Source organism: Sylvia atricapilla, chromosome 1 (assembly GCF_009819655.1).
Source record: "Sylvia atricapilla isolate bSylAtr1 chromosome 1, bSylAtr1.pri, whole genome shotgun sequence".
NCBI lineage: Eukaryota > Metazoa > Chordata > Aves > Passeriformes > Sylviidae > Sylvia > Sylvia atricapilla.
In genome coordinates this window covers 78,324,724-78,337,168 of record NC_089140.1, presented here as the reverse complement: position 1 = coordinate 78,337,168, position 12,445 = coordinate 78,324,724, and the positions used below count along the sequence as shown (strand labels likewise).

Below are 12,445 nucleotides of genomic sequence, written 5' to 3'. Positions count from 1 at the left end.
TTGGAAACATACTAAGAGCCTGCAGTCTTTGGAGGTGCAGCTTGTAAAGAGATACACTTGAGGTTTTGATGACTTGGACCAGCATAATGTGTGTCATGGAAACAAGAGAAGGAAAAGAGGTTTTTCTTTCCTCTTGAGTGATCCCTGATGCTTTGAGGTTTGGATTGATTTTTTTTTTCTGGATCTCTTCTTGATGTGGTTGGCATGTATTTGATTTTAAAAGAACTTGTCTGAAGATATGAAAGAGAAAGTAATGATCATCTGGTAGGAAAACCATGCACATATGTGCTTTCATGTTGAGAAGTTTAATTTGAATAATGTCATTTGGATAAGAATTGATGGCTTAAGTAAACAAAATTTTCAGGTTTTTTTACATCAAAGTCATTGTAATGTAACACTTTTGGACGGTTAAAAAGATTAATGGATATTCTGGACTTAATTGCTTTCTGCTCTCTTTTCCTAGATGATTATTTTGTTTTTCTGTTTTGGCATTTTGTCTAACGTTTCACTTCAGCATTGGAAAGCAGTTGATTTGGTCCTACTGTCCATTTAATTCCTGTCACTGCCTGCTGAAGAAAGGCGTCATCACATAAGAACATGATGTCAAGAGAAATACTGTTGGTACTTTCCAGAGTAACACAAAAGGAACAATGTTCAGGTCAGCCTGTCTTTATGAGGTCTTAGAAGGACATAAAATACAGCATGCCAATGTCCATACACCAGAATCCAATGCAGATGTGCTGCAAAAAATAACCTAATAAAATTGTTCCAGGGCAAGTGAAGGGGACTCACTGCTTCTCAGACTAGGCCAGTCTTTGCATATGTGGTTCTAAAAAGCAGTTTTTTCAGTGTCAAACAGTTGTAGACTGTGATTTCCCAGGGAAGTATAAATTGCATTGATTGTGTCCTGATTGATTTGTGATGTCCTTGACACTTCTCAGCAGTCACTGTGACTGGCAGAATCCAAAGTTTGCCAAACCGAAGACTTTATGAAGCAAACTTTCATAAAACAAACATAATGTCATAGTCAATATAGCCATCTGTGATTGTAAAAATAAAATTAAACACATTATTTTAATAGTTATGATTAAAAAAGAGGCAAGGTAAATTTACTAAGTCTATAGGCTACTGAGTAGAAAGACATCAGTGGCTGAAAAACTTCTGAGGGCTACAAAGATGAGGAAATAATGTTCAAGAGAAGTATCTGTTATATTATATGCTTACCTGATTCTAGCTTTCTTTCCAGCAGGATCAAAATGTAATCTGTAGGAAACAGTATACTAGGTTAAATGGCTGGAATTTTGTTCTTACAACTATTGTAAGGTTTTGGCACTGGTGGGTGGAAAAAAAAATCCATACTTTTGCTTCTTCAGAAGCAGGTCAGAGACATGATTTGAATTGCAACTGTGTAGCTGTGTGATTCTTTGCAGGTGTTGTGAATTACATGTTACCTTCTCTCCCACTGTGAATTATGTTGCATTTTAGGAAAACAGTTTTGTTCTACCTTATCTACTTACTGCCACAGTGCAGTTTCCTTTCTTTTGGATTGCAGCTTCTGGTTTAGAAATAAACTGTTGACTGTATGAAGGAAGCTCTAGATGATTGAAAGTCATGTTAGGAAAGCTTTTGGCAGGCCTTTAATTTGTTTAAGCAGAGGATCAAATGCAGTAATTACTGCTGTAGTCTGCAATATTGCCCTCTGTTTGATCCTTCTAGTTGTCATTGCATTAGAAATCTTGTCAGGGTATATTTATGTGCGATGACTTTCTCAGTGCACTTTTCGAATTGGAGAGGAACTGGTCTCTGGAAACCAGTGTTATACTGTGCTTTAAGTTTTCCCTATGGCATTAGGGAAATCAGCAGTCTTTGAATTTCTGTGATTCTAATATTCCATGTAATCATTTAGGTTGGAAAAGACCCTTACAATTGAGTCCAACTGGGAACCCAGCGCTGCCAAGTCCATCACTAAACCACGTCCCTAAACACCACATCTGCATGTCTTTTAAATACCACCAGGGATGGTGACTCCACCACTTCTCTGAGCAGCCTGTTCCAATGGCTGAACACCCTTTCAGTGCAGAAATTTTTCCTAGTATTGAATCTAGACTTCCCCTGGCACAACTTGATGCTGTTTCTTCTGTCTGTCACTTCTTACTTGGAAGAAGAGGCCAGCTACAATCCCCAGGCTGAACAGCTGCTGTTCTCTTAGCCTTTCTCTTTGGAGAGTGCTTAAATAGTGTTATGTTTTAGCTCTGGCATTGTGTACATGAGTCTGCAGTAGCCAAATCTAGCATACTTGAAGCTTTGTTTTGCACTGAAAAAAAGCAAAAGAAAAGATATATAGTGTCAGCTAGTCTATTTGAAACACACTGAAAATTACTAGAAAGTATCTCTTGCTTTCCCCTCATCTCAGTGGAGAGTTTCAGAGTAGGCAGTAAGGGAAAAAGCTAGGTTTGGGGCTGTATACAGTAAGAGAAAACTCCATCTACAATATAATTAGAGGTAGAACTGTGTCCAAAGAAAGCAGTAACTATGGGGGTTTTTTTGTTTAACTTCTAGTATTAATTTCTTGCAAGGTGTTAAAATGTTTTAAAGTTTGAATACATTTGAATGATAAATCAACTTTATAAATAAATAAATAAACTTGCATCAGGCATTTCACAATTTCTACAGAGGTGTGCAATTTTAATTATGTTGCTACTAGGTGTGCTGACAATTAGTAGCTTACAGTGAGTAAAACATTTTGGTTAGGCTATTTGAGGTGGGCTTGTATTTGGGGTAAATAGAACTGCTATTGTTAATGGGGGGGGGTGGGGAAGTGGAGCGTGAGAAGCATTCACTTTCTGAAAACAGCCCATGCTAGATATGACCATCTTGCAACTCTGCTGTTACTTGGTATCACTGATTTCCTTTCCCTCTTCCCTCCCCCTTAATCTTAGAAAAAGATAAGCTCTTTTTTAGAGGAAATCCTGTTTATTTGCTTTACAGAAATAATTTTTCCAGTTAGTCTGTTTAGTTTAGTTTTCTTTCTATTAATCTGTTAAGGAGTGCTGATCCCTCTTGGAATTTTATTTTCTGACTCTGGAGTTGCAGTTCTTGATGCATAAGGAGTTGCTGGTAGTCGTATTTGATCATCAGCTGCTGTAGGTGTTTCTTGTTCTTTGGCCTCTTTCTGGGAAAGAGCATTTAACATATACCCTTCCCTTTTATCTTCTGTCTTTCTTCTACCACAAACCTCATTGCCTTAGCCATAGAGTTATTCTGGGGCAGTCATTTCTATAAAGAGCACAGTCTATTACTCCAACTCATGTCACAGCTTGAGAGCAATTGAAGTCATATTCTGGAAGTGTTGCTTCTTGGTTTTGCTTAACTTCTTTAAGGAATGTAAAAAAGCAGTTAGAGAATCACTGAAAATATGCTTTTTTCTTTCTCTTCACCAACTACTAGCTTTAGCCATTTATTTTTTTTTTATTTTCTTCTGGCTATTTTAATATCCTTTCACTCTAATTCATCATCATCTCTCAAATCTAAGCATGTTAACTTAAGCATCTTTCTGTAGAGAATGATTCCCTAGGGCTGGCTGACAGATTAAGTGGCAGTACCTTGGTTGTGAAGCAACCTACATTTGCACCTTCTCCAGTCATTTCCCATTAAAATTTAAATCCTTGTTCTGTTGTGGCACCTTTAAAAAGCAGACCTCTCTTACATCTACATGTTATGAAAACCAGGCGTACTGTAACCCAGAACCCCAAGGAATGCTTGATTGAAATAACAGATCAGAAAAGTCTCTTGCTAACGTTCCTGTGATTATAGGCTTACTTAAGTGACAGAAACTTGGTGTCAGCTAGCTTTCTGCATGCAGCCTAATTTTGGTCAAAAAAATAACACAGGTCTTAAAGGTTTCAGTGATGCAGTGATTGTGGGGGTAGGTAACTTCTTAAAACGTACCAGTATTCACTGCATATCCTCTCTCTAGAATTATCTCACTCACTGCTCATTGGGTGGTTGGTTTGGTTCCTACTGCAGGGTAGAGCAGTATTCCCTGTTAGTAATTACTAAGATTGAGTGGAATGAATGAAGGGAAACAGAAGTGACTCCTTCTTAGATCCTCACAGGTAAATAAGAATACAGCTTTGGTTCAACCAACTCTGCTCTTCAGTAGTATCTATCTGGGTTAATTTTTAATGTATATTTGGATTTCATTTGTTTGTAACTTGCATCTAGAGTTTGACATCCTGAATATAAGTCTGACGACATTGATTTGGAAATTCAGGAAATGCTTTTAAGAGAAAATAATATAAGGAACACTCATACACTGTGATTTACAGTTAAAAACCCTCCACCACTAGTCAAAAGTTAGTTTTGGAATGGTGTATTACATCATGCAGTGAGACTGGTGAAGGAGAAAACAGATACTTTGCTTTCATTTTCACATGACCAAGTGACTTGAATACATGATGTGAGCAAATAACACAGAAATCTGAACTAATTTAACATATTTTGAATGTAAACATTTATCCTGATCTTAGTTAGAAGCATTTGAATGAGTAAATGAAATATTTGAGTTCCCCTAATGTTTTTAATCACAAACATTTAATTTTCAATGGAGCTTAGCAGATATGTAGTGAGAGGCTCTGTGGCATATGAGACTTAATACAGTGAAGATGCACAGCTAGAAGTTACATGTGAATTCCTCTCCTGGTGTGTACAAAATGAACATCGGCTGCTTTAAACTTAGTTTAAAGCTTCTGGAATTTTTCCAGGTTCAGATATTGAAGGTCTTTGTATTTCAGAGTTGATACTCATGTTTTCTCTCTCTCTCTCTCTCTCCCCCTCTCCACCTTTTTCTCCTTTTGCAGGCAAGGGCAGCTCAAGCATCTCATCCGACGTGAGTTCAAGTACGGATCACACACCCACCAAAGCCCAGAAGAATGCAGCCACCAGTGAAGGTAGGCAGCTGGTACTCATTACCCAGGTCAGGCCCCCCAGCAGAATCCAAGCAGTTTTCAGAAGAGGAACGCCTCCTCCTCATTGCTTCTGTGTACAGTAGCACTGGTCTGCTAGAAATTCAAAAACAGTTCTTGCTTTAAACAGTTTTTACTTCCACCTGTAGTAGTTTCTGTTTCAAGTTTGTGACAAAGGATTTAGGATATTTCTGCAGAACCCAAATGTAGAGAGTTAAGGGTAATTTTGTGTGCCACTTTTTCAGCAAAGGCTTTTTTACTCAAGGTTTTATATGGTCCGATTTTGCGGTTTTATTTGAAGGATATGCTTGATGGAAGCTTTTTGACATAGATTTTAGGTCAAATATCAGCCTCTTTCTTTTCATACTGTGAACACCATGAAAATGTGAGTTGCTTGAGATGAGTTTTTAAAAGTGTAGCTGGGGGCATGAAGACCTGACACAGATATAATTAGGTTAATAAACCTACAGTTACTGAAGTATGTAATATCTACCCAGGGCTAGATTTTTAATGTCCAGGGCAAGGAGATGTTGTATCTGTCAGTATCAGTACAATGTTGTACTAACTGGCCTCTGAACAGAGAAATGCTGATACTTTCTTTCTAACTTCTTACATATGAGTAGTTTTTACAGTTGTCTTTATATGCTGAGAGGAAATAACTATATATAGTTTAATGAAGCAAGCCAGAAGGATTTTTAAGATTTGTACATTTATATGCCTTAAACAGAAATACTGGTTAAGTGTGTTGTAATGATTTGGTTGTACTTGGTAGTAATCAAGTTATAATTCTGATTTCTTACACTTCTGTCCCTACAAATTAAGTTACAAGCTCTGACTGATCTCAGTCTGGCTTTAGTTCTTATGGTTAAAGGAAATCAGATTTTTGAATAGCTCTAGTTCGGCCAGTCTGACTATGACTGTAGTAAAAGTAAAAGCAGTTCAGATCAATAGATGACCACATAAATCACAACTAGTGTGTTGTTGGGCATGCATAATCCCATGCCAAGAATGAATATGTGGCACCTATGAATCATGAGAGATACTGGTTTAGAATCTGTGCTTTCTAGTCCAGCCAATACATTTAGCAACAAACAAATAAATGGTTACTAATGTTAGGCTGAACAGTAGACTTCATGTTTTTCTAAACCTTAGATTCAAAAGTGTTGAGTTACCTGAAAGAGGTGAATTACCAGAACACAAAATAAATTTAGGAAATGTATTTTCTTTTTGACAGCCAGGAATGAAAAAGAAAAAAAAACCACCACAAAACAATAGTGGAAACTCTGAAGTCAGTACTTAATTGCTCTAAATTTCTGTTCTACTTCAGTCTGTAAAGCATTTTTCCCCTTGGATTCAAATAAGATAATGCAAAATAAACCTTTATTAAGATTTATGTTCTTAATTTAGGCCATTATTGAGCCAGTGAATATTAGTGTTGACCTTGAAATCTTCACCACTAGTCTGCAGCTGATTAATTCATTAGTGAGGGAGGCTTAAGTGCAGGCCAGCAGATGCTGTAGTAAAAATGTCTTTATGAGTTTGCATGCAAAATCAGAGTTCAGAGTAGTGTGATTGGGTATTCTATACTTGGAGGCAATTTCAGATGCTAGCCTAATTTTTCTGCGCCCTGAAATAGTATGATTTGACAAACATCTATTTTGATGACAGATTCAGAGGTAGCTTCTTTCTCAGCCTCTTCCATTACTATTTTCTTACCATTTTTCTCCTGAAGAATTACTAATGTGGAGCAGTTTAATATAAATTATCTTCATGTAGATTGCTGTATAATCTGGCAGATATTTTGCATGTCATAACCAAGGAGCATAGGAATTCTGTGAAGGCAAGTGAGATCAGAGACATGAAGTAGTTGGGGCAAAGCAGGTGCTGTTGAAACTGGTGCTGTTAGTGGAAGGCACATTTATCAACTTCTGTGCCTGGATTTTTTATTCATGCTGCCTCTTTTGCCCATGAACAGTAGACTTATGCTGAAGAAGGGTTTGGCTGATCATAAAGACTCATACCTTCCACAAGCTGACTTGTGTTCTGTTCTTACAGGAGGCTGAATTTTTTTATACTGTTCAGTCATGGAGTAATGTCTAGGGATCAGTTAAGAACAGGAGTCTCTGTTAGATGCTGTACAAGCAGTGGCACTTAAGTATTTTGGGGTGTTTGCATAACATTTTTAAAACTGTTATTTATATTTACCTTGTCCACTCTAGTATTTGCTTGCCATGGTATAGTAGTACCTGCCTAGCACAGAGGTTGTTACGTGTGTATTTCTTTTCATCAGAGACTGCTGCAGAGGCAGAATGCTCCAATTCGGCCTATATTGTAAATTCACAGCACTGTGGGTTCTGTGGAGGAGCCATGTGTTGTGTGGCAAGCTGTGTGCAGCTAGGTTTGGTGTGGGAAGGACTAGGAAACATTGCAGGTGAACTCTTCACCTTTATTGCTATGGGAAATGATCCCGATTGAGCAAGTGGCAGACAACTGCTTTGCAGCCTCTGAATTTCTGTTGCCAGCTGCATTCCTGAGTGCCCAGCTCTGTGAAGAGTGTAGTGTTTGTTTGGGTCTGAAGGCTTTTCACAGCTTCTGCTTTCCAGCTTTTTAAACAGACCTAATTCTTTCCAGCTCTGTTGTCTCCAGACAGCTTGTCTTCTGTTTCTGTAAGACAGGTGACACAACACTTGTTGAAGCTGAATCAATTGAATGAATGCCTTGAAACAATTAGGAAGGAAATTTGTGAAACTGATCCATCTTAGCTCTGGTACTCAACAGCAGAGGAGCAGTCATGTAAAGTACTACTTAGCCAGCTACATATTCCCAAGAACTGCAAAAAGATGTCAAGCAGGACTCTTGCTTGGAAGAGCAAACCACCTCAGGAAGTATCTGATGGCAGGTGTTATCTTGCCATCAGTTTGAGCAATCAAACCACACTCTTCATCCTGATGGCTGCAACCACGTTACCTCTCATGTTTCAGAGCTGTGATGTTTCTCTACAGAATAGGTACCAGAAATACGTAACAGGATGCTTGAAATGGATGCTTTTGTTGTTCCATTCCTATATATCCTATTAAGGTAACATCATTTAACTCTCTTGATGGGCATGAGTGGTGCAGTTATGGCCAAAATACTGGTACCCTCCCTCATGTTGTGGACTTAGAGCACCTATGGAATTGGGGAATATTTTCTTTCAAAGAGACAAAATGTTTGCCATGCTATTGAGTGTGGCTGGGAACAAGGACAATGTATGCTGGTATCCTTAGCTGAAAAAGCTTCACTCAGTGAAGCACCAGAGGTAACCACTACTCTGTTTCTGTCACATAGAGGAAAGCAGACAGTACTTTGCAGACTGTGCAGCTTCCTAAATTCACTTTGACATACCAGAGATGCACTTGAGAGGGATACAGATGTGATGAAACTGTAGTCCGGTGGATCTCACTTCATGTACCTCAGTGAAGGGAAGGCGGCAAAACCCAGGTGTCTGGTCCTCTGTGTGAATCACAGGCTGTAGAGACCTGTTTGTTTGGCTACAGCTTGGCTCAGATGGAAGCATGGTAGGCTGTGGATGTGCATGCACACTGATGCCTCCACACCCTCTCCTCTTCTGAGGAAACAGTTTTCTTTAGGTTTGAATATACACTGCCTTTTACTTCTTTTCCAGTCTCAGACATGGTCTGCAATTCTTTACCCTATCAATCCATTATAGTTAGAAACATGAGATCATGTGAGTTTTTACTACCCCCCATGGCTCTCTGGCAAGTGAAAGACTGAATGGATTTTTGTGGGTCATTTAAATGCAATTTTCTAGACACAGTCTCAGCTGGAATATTGTTGTCTGAAACTTGATTTAGAAGATTAGACTGAATGACCATTTTTGTACGAGCTTACCTTGATCAGGGAGTTTTCTTCTAACACTTACCTGCAAAGCATGGAATGTTATGTCCAAGCTGGATGCTTTGTATTAGCTTGACTGACTGTTTTTCAAATAAAAAATCAGTACTGTTTGCACTTCATGTATAGCACCATTAAGATGTAATCCAGAGGCAATTTTAAATTGAGAGCTCGTGTGTGAGCTCAGTGTGGAAGTTCTAATTTATTTCTCAGTTTCTGTAAAATCAAATCGATGGATTAGGTCTGAAGTAAAATATTATTGTAGCAGAAGGAATCAGTGCTGAAGTACCTCTGAATATATCCCATTAAATCTTAGTATTTTGAGTTTTGCAGGAACACAGTGAAGCCAGCTGCTGTATTTTGAAGAAGTTAAAATTTTATCTGCTTTCAGTTGACTTCTAGGGACCTTCAAAAACTAAGTATTTTACTTTGTTTCTCCTTTTGCAGTACTCTGACAGTTTTAGAGTACACTGAAATTTATGTTTAGTGTGGAGATCAAATTAATCTGTTTTGGCAGTAGCTGTTTGTATGCGTCTTGACACGAGGTATTTCTGCTGCAGTGTAGGTGTGTACTAGAAGAGCCCTCTCTTTCATAGTTGTATCCTCCTTCCTGTTTTATTTGGTTTTTGTAGTGGTTCTGCTGGACTTGACAATGCTGGGTTTGCAGTTGGACTTGATGATCTCAAGGGTCTTTTCTAACCTAAATGATTCTATAACTCTCAGAGCAGCAGGGCCTATAGCCTGGTGGAACAATTACATTTATTCGAAGCTTTTTCTTCCATTAAAGCATCTTGAGAGGGCAATTGTGTAAAAATGCAGCACTTTGCAAACATGCAGTGCTTTAACTGCTCATGTAAAAGTTCTACTGTACCCTGTGCAAGATGATGGCTTGGTTGATGAGGCTGTGTTTGGGGCTGTTGGCTGTCCTTTTTTTGTGGGACCTGGCCGCTGAAGCTTCTATATAGGAAGCTTTCTTTTTCCAGAATAAATTGACCTCAGTATCAGAAAACATTTATCACTGCTCTGCGTGGGAATATATTAAGTGACATTTCTTGAACAGGAATTTGAGTTGTGTACCTCTCATTTCACCTTAGAAGTGAGAGAACAAAGTACTTGTTACAGGATACTTTCAGTTAGTTTAATTTCTTTTGGCTTCATAATCATGTTCTTTCAAAACATGGTATCTTTTGGATCTCTGAATAATTATTAATTTATTCAATGATTTTAAAAGGAGAAGGTCTTGAATTGTGATGGACAATATAAAAATTTTTGGGAAGATGGAGCAGGTTTGTTGCTATGGAATGCCTTTTGTATTTTAAAAGGTTCCTGACAGAGAATCAGCTCAATCTGAGATTCAGGTGAGTACAATCCTGATCTTTTTTCAGAGGGAGATAAAAATCTCAGAGAAGCAGTTTGCAAACAGACATGCTTGCTGTGTATTAAGGTTGACATAAATAGGTAGGCAACTAAGTTTGGTATATTGGAGTTCCATTGAAGCTTTTGAGGCACTGAGCTAAGTGTTGTGGTGAAAGACTATTGCAGAGAAGAGATGCAATTTTTTTCTCAGATTTTCTTGATGATCCCTTTGGGAGAAGGAGCTCTTTAGATCCCTTTTTTTCATCTGATGCTTGTTAAAAAATCTTTTTCTGCTTCAGTTCCTTACCATTTTGCTTTTTATTTTCTCTTTAACATTAGAAGTTTATCTAGTATCAGTAATGAAAACCTATAGGTGTTCTTTCTGGATGACTGCAAATATATGCATAATTCCTATTCTTTTGATGGCAGTTCTCTTCCTTTTCATCCATCCTCATGTCTTTGCAGCTTCTTATTGAGTATTTGGGCTCATGGTTCTACTGTTGAAGTTCTATCAAGGCAGGCTTTCTGTACACCACAGTGTGTCAGAAGTTGATATCAATGCCTGAATTTGCCCCTGCTTGCTTGGAACTGGGCAGAGATTCAGTTGGCTCTGGGTGAACCGTGGCTGTTTTGAGTTTGTAGTGAAACTGGAGACTAGGTAAGTTTCCTGGGGTTTTGTGTTACTTTTCTAACAGGGGAGTTTTCTAGAAAAGTGAAATGTTGCATTGCAGAATGTGCCAAAACAGAATCATTTCAAGCCAAAAAGATTGAGGAGGAGTAAGAGGGTGCTGAGAAGCGTGACAGCTAATAAATCCAAAACTATAAACAGTTTGGCCAAATAAACAGAGCTTGCTATTTAAATTCCTTTAACCAACATATCTTAATGCATACATAAATATAATCACCTCGAGCAGTATGTGAAGGTATACAAACTAGTATAGAGCTTGCTCTTAAGCACTATTTTTTGTGCTTAACCACGTCTTGATATACTTTTGCTATCTAATAGGCAGTATTCCTGCAGAGCTGTTCTGCTAATTACAACAGTGCCATTATAATCAGCATTTAAATTAGAGTTCAAATACAAGGCAAAAGCAGCTGAGACATTGGCAAGGTTAAACCTGGAAATTGAAACCTTACGTTATTCTGGCTAATTTGTACTGAAATGCTGTAGCTGAATGTTTAAAACTTGCCCAAACAATACCAAGAACAAATTGGAAAGGTACATGAAACTTCAGTCTTATTTGATCTGCTGCCTGAAATGTGAGACCCACCAGAGCAAATGCACTTACAGTACAGTTAAAAAGAAATGATCCCAATTTAAAAACTTGGCATTAGCTTTTCCAGCTAAGGTCTGATGCTTGGTAGGAGTGATTACAGTTTATTCAATTACCCGTAAATCTGATTTTAAAGAATCCAAGATCCCAAATGTAGTTCTTTAGGTAAAATGCTGTACCAAAGTACTTAAATACTGTTATCACAGGGAGGTTCTGACACTTAACTGTTCTTTCTGTTATTGCCTATGATAGCTGTCTAAAGTAGTTTCCTTCTTTGAAGAGTGAAGTCATCTCAAAGGATACAAAGAGTGTCCAGAATTTGTTAGTCAAAACCCCATCCTTCTTGAATGCTAGACTGTCTCCTAAGACTTCTTGAAGAATATATACAACCTGATAATGCATATTTAAATATGTCAGGTTTATCCATTTTTCAGAATTTATGAACTGAGACAAGCAAGTTCTTTCAGATTAGTTCTAGTTTTTGATTGAAATAATGAAATAAAATTGGAAGAGAATTTTTTTACTATAACTTCACAATCCCTGTTAAGATGCTGTAGTTTAAATTTATTGCACAAAATATCCTGCCTTATGTTCCTATATCTTATCTTTTAATGTCAGCTAGTTAAATGACTGTGTAATTTTTAAGACTGATACCACCAACTATGCCAAAAATAGCAACATGCTTGAGAAATATCTGCTTAGAATTGCTGAGCCATTCTGTATTTCTCTTCTGGCTATTGTACCATAGTTCCTGCTACTGTGTTTTTCTCAAGGTTGGCATCTTGTCGTTTCTGCCAGCATTCCCAGATTTCCATTGAGAAGTATGTATGTACTAGGATTGGCTGATGAAAATGGCAGTTCAAGAGTGTATAATGATAATTCCTGTGCTCTTCTTAATTCTGACTGCTGGATCATTGTTGGTTGATGCAGTTACATCAGACTGGGCTGGAAGTAAAT

General features: G+C 37.9%; 1 protein-coding gene across 2 annotated transcripts in view; it reads left to right on the top strand.

The window, feature by feature from the left end:
- Nucleotides 1–12,445, top strand: part of FBXL7 (F-box and leucine rich repeat protein 7) — a 223,354-nt gene that overhangs the window by 85,537 nt on the left and 125,372 nt on the right. For both annotated transcript variants that reach the window (XM_066326407.1, XM_066326398.1), the window contains exon 2: nucleotides 4,860–4,949. Coding sequence is in view for 1 of the 2 variants with exons in the window: in XM_066326398.1 (XP_066182495.1) it covers nucleotides 4,860–4,949 (90 nt within the window). In the remaining variant the exon portion in view is untranslated. The remainder of the gene's footprint in view (nucleotides 1–4,859; nucleotides 4,950–12,445) is intronic.